Raw genomic sequence first — 3,542 nt, 5'->3', positions numbered from 1 at the left:
TGCTGTAAAAAAACATTCAATGACCATTATCCTGAATAATTATTTTATACATTTTCATCTCAAATCTCCTAATCTCCTCCCCCTCTTACTGTCAGCTGATAATACTTTAATTTAACTGAGAATGTGGAAGTAATCACGGAACTTTACACTCTCTCATCGCTGAGTGGGGAATTTCTGGCCACATCATTATTTAATTGACAAAATCATATTTAATTTCTGCAGAGTGTCCCATGTATAGTACTTGAATCTAAATCATGTTGTTGAGTTTGTGCAGTCATGTGAATGTGCCTCTTAGATCTAGGACTACAGGGAGCACAGTTTGCCAGCTGCCGTGCTCTAAAAGCAATTTGTCCCTCAGTTTGTTGCAAAGTTGCACTTTGTATGGATCATTCCAAGTGAATAACTGAGTCCTGGAAATATGCTTAACCAGGCCCGTTTCTTGGACATTTGGGATTCCTCTGATGAGCAACTTTGTCTGGAGGTCTCCCAGACACCCTTGCAGACTTGCAGAACTTCCCTTAGGCCAGTGGTTCTCAACCTTCTGGCCCTTTAAATACAGTTACTCATGTTGTGATCCAACCATAAAATTATTTTCGTTGCTACTTCAATGTAAGGTTGCTACTGTTATGAATCGTAATGTAAATATCCAATATGCAGGATGGTCTTAGGCGACCCCTGTGAAAGGGTTGTTCGACCGCCAAAGGGGTTGCGACCCACAGGTTGAGAACTGCTGCCTTAGACCAATGTACAACTTTTCCTTTCTTCCTTCTCTCATGATCAGACTCGCATGGAGTCTGAAGACTCTCCCTGCTGCTTCCAGCTCTTTTTCCATTTTCTCTCAAGGGCCTTTCCATTTTTCCTAATATATTTCTTGATATCTGTTTCTTGGAGGACCCAAACTAACACAGACTTTTAGGTTGTCCACAGATTTTTATTCTGTACAACTACACTTCTGCTTGCTCAACTCTTAGAGCACAGCATTCTTCTACTTAAAGCCCTTCAAATCACTGCTAGTGCTCATTAAGCCTAACCCCTCCTTCTCACATCCACACTCCACTCCAGCCCATTTTCCAAACATCATCCAATGTTCTTAGTCTAGTCTCAGGTCTCCTAACCGAATATTCTCCTACTCCTTTTATCATACCTCCTCCTCCCATGCCCCCAAGAAAACATCTACCCAGCAGATGCATCCTTCATTCTGGAGCCCTTCTTGACTTTTCTATCCTATGATGGGTTTTTTTCCTTTCCATTTAAAAGGCCATAGAAGGGTGTTTTCTGCAGTCTAGTTGCTCTTTTGGGGATGTTAAAAGGAAGGCTATATGGCTCAGTGGTGAAATGCATAGTCTGAAATCAGATCTAGATATCTATATATATAAAAGCCTAAGCGAATGGTTGACCAGTCTCTATGATGCACACTGACGACCAGGGAGCAGACACTCAATGCAGCTGCTGCTCTCTGGTGGTCAGTGTGCTCCCACAGCCAACCTCCTGCGGTCCCTCCCCCCACCACAGCCAGCTGGGTGGTCAGTGCACTCCCAATCCCCTGTGGCCCGGGCCAGCCAACCTTCCAAGGTCCCTCCCCCGGGATCAGCCCTGATTGGGACTGGGGAAGACGGCCCCGATCACCCTGATCACCAGCTAGGCTGAGGGACCTGTGCATGAATTCATGCATCAGGCCTCTAGTAGTACCATAAAAAAAGTAAAACAAACAAACAAACAAAACTAGCTGAGATTGGATATCTTTGGGAAACATTGAGCTAAACAAAAATAACCAAAATATTTTTTTTGCTTTGTTTTGTTTTTAATTGCAAGACTTCCCAGAGCCCTTAAAATGCTAACATACACTGTGACTTTCCAAGGCCAGCACTGATACCTTATGTAGCTTGTCTTAAATTTATTTGATCACAAAATCTCTTTAAAAAACAGATCATCTCCAGACATTACTGTTTCTTGGAACACACTTTGGAAAAGAGTAAACGTTGTCATAGAATTTTGCATGTCTGATTTTGACAGTACTATATGCATTCTTCATCTTGTTAGAGCTATTGGTATATTTATCTTACACATTTTCCCACGTTAGCTTTAGCATAAAGTCTTGAAAATAACAGGCGCTTGTTGAGTTGAAAATCACCGACATTTAGTGAGGATCCATGGTCTGGAATATATTTGGTAATTGAAGAAATTTAGTTTTTACATCTACTTTCAGTTGCTTTTTTGCAGTCTTTTTTATACCATAGTATCCTGGGCTTCCTTTCCGGCTGGGAAAATTGCTGGGCAAAAAGCCTTGTTAATATAGGCTAACTTCATTTTCTCTGCAAATCACTTTACTAGAGGAACAGTATAACAGGAATATAAAGGTGGAAGTGCCTTTTAAGGGCAAGAAAGAGGAGACAGTTGATTCTGGGTCCTGGCACACCCTGGTGGTGGGGAAGGCAGCCTGTGGCTTAGTTCTGATTGTTTTCATTTCCAAGGGTATGTTTGTCAAAAAGGTACTCCGCCAGGCCGCAGTCTGGGGCCCCCATCGTAATCAAGGTGTGCACGTGGTCACCTAGTTCTTTGATAGACTTCACCTGATCATTTAGATAGTGAGTTTCCAGGAAGTCGCACAAATGGGGGTCACCTTTAGCTGAGGCCAGAGAGTGCAATTCCAGCAACGACTGGTTCACATTCTTCTCCAAGAGCAGAGCACACTCCATGGCGTTCAGCCCGCTCTTCCAGTCGTCCCTGTCCGGTTTCTTGATGTCCTGCAGGCAGATCCTGCCTCCCCGCTGGTTCTGCAGCCTCATCAGCGCCTCTGCGTGCTGGGTCTCCTCCCGGGACAGGCGAAGGAAATACCGAGCGAAGTTGTTCAAGGCCACGTCGTCCCTGGAGAAGTAATAGGCCATGGACAAGTACACGTAGGACGCATAGAGCTCGAGGTTGATCTGGCGGTTGATGGCGGCCTCCGAGTCCGGGTGGAAGTTCTGGCGCACCCGGGAGGGGGCGGGGGCGGACCCCGAGAGAGTCCTGGAGGAGGCGGCTGCTGCCCGGGGTCGGAGGGGAGCGGCGGGCCGCGGAACCCAGGGGCTCCTGGTGGCCCAGCGCCGCGGGAGAGCGAAGCCAAGGCGCGCGCCGCGCAGGGACACCAGCGAAGTGCTGATATGCTTGGAAAGGAGCAAGACACTGGACAGCATGGCCCCTTCTCTTCAGAAGTGGAGACGCATGGTCAGGCCCCAGGGGCGTCAGGTGTGAATCAGAACTGGGCCCTAGGCGACTGCCGCTGCGTCACACGCCCCCTTTCTTCCAGTGGCACCGAGTTCCATGCGGGTGGCAGAGGTGGCGCGCGCCTGTCGCGCGTTTGGGCACATGACAATGACACAGTTCCATTGATCTGTTCCCTCTATCGTAGGCGCAAGATTTCTGCTCTTGGGCGTTTGTAATTTATTATTTAACCTAAGTTAAAATGCTGTCCAAAAAGTAGCCGCCTGTACTTGCGAAAGAAAGGACTGACTGAGCCAAGCCCTGCTTGCCCTCTCTCCCTCCCTTCCTGAGCTTTTTCTGTC

General features: G+C 47.1%; 1 protein-coding gene across 1 annotated transcript; it reads right to left on the bottom strand.

The window, feature by feature from the left end:
* Window positions 1-2,444: 2,444 nt before the first annotated feature.
* On the bottom strand, window positions 2,445-3,173 carry FTMT (ferritin mitochondrial; the record flags this gene model as incomplete). The annotated part of the gene is made up of 1 exon (XM_081090470.1): window positions 2,445-3,173. One exon carries the CDS (start codon window positions 3,171-3,173, stop codon window positions 2,445-2,447), a length of 729 nt encoding a protein of 242 aa, XP_080946596.1.
* Window positions 3,174-3,542: the final 369 nt, after the last annotated feature.

The sequence above is a fragment of the Myotis nattereri genome, assembly GCF_964212035.1.
Source record: "Myotis nattereri genome assembly, chromosome: 4".
NCBI lineage: Eukaryota > Metazoa > Chordata > Mammalia > Chiroptera > Vespertilionidae > Myotis > Myotis nattereri.
The sequence above is the reverse complement of the archived record's forward strand: the minus strand, read 5'-3'. Positions and strand labels throughout refer to the sequence as shown.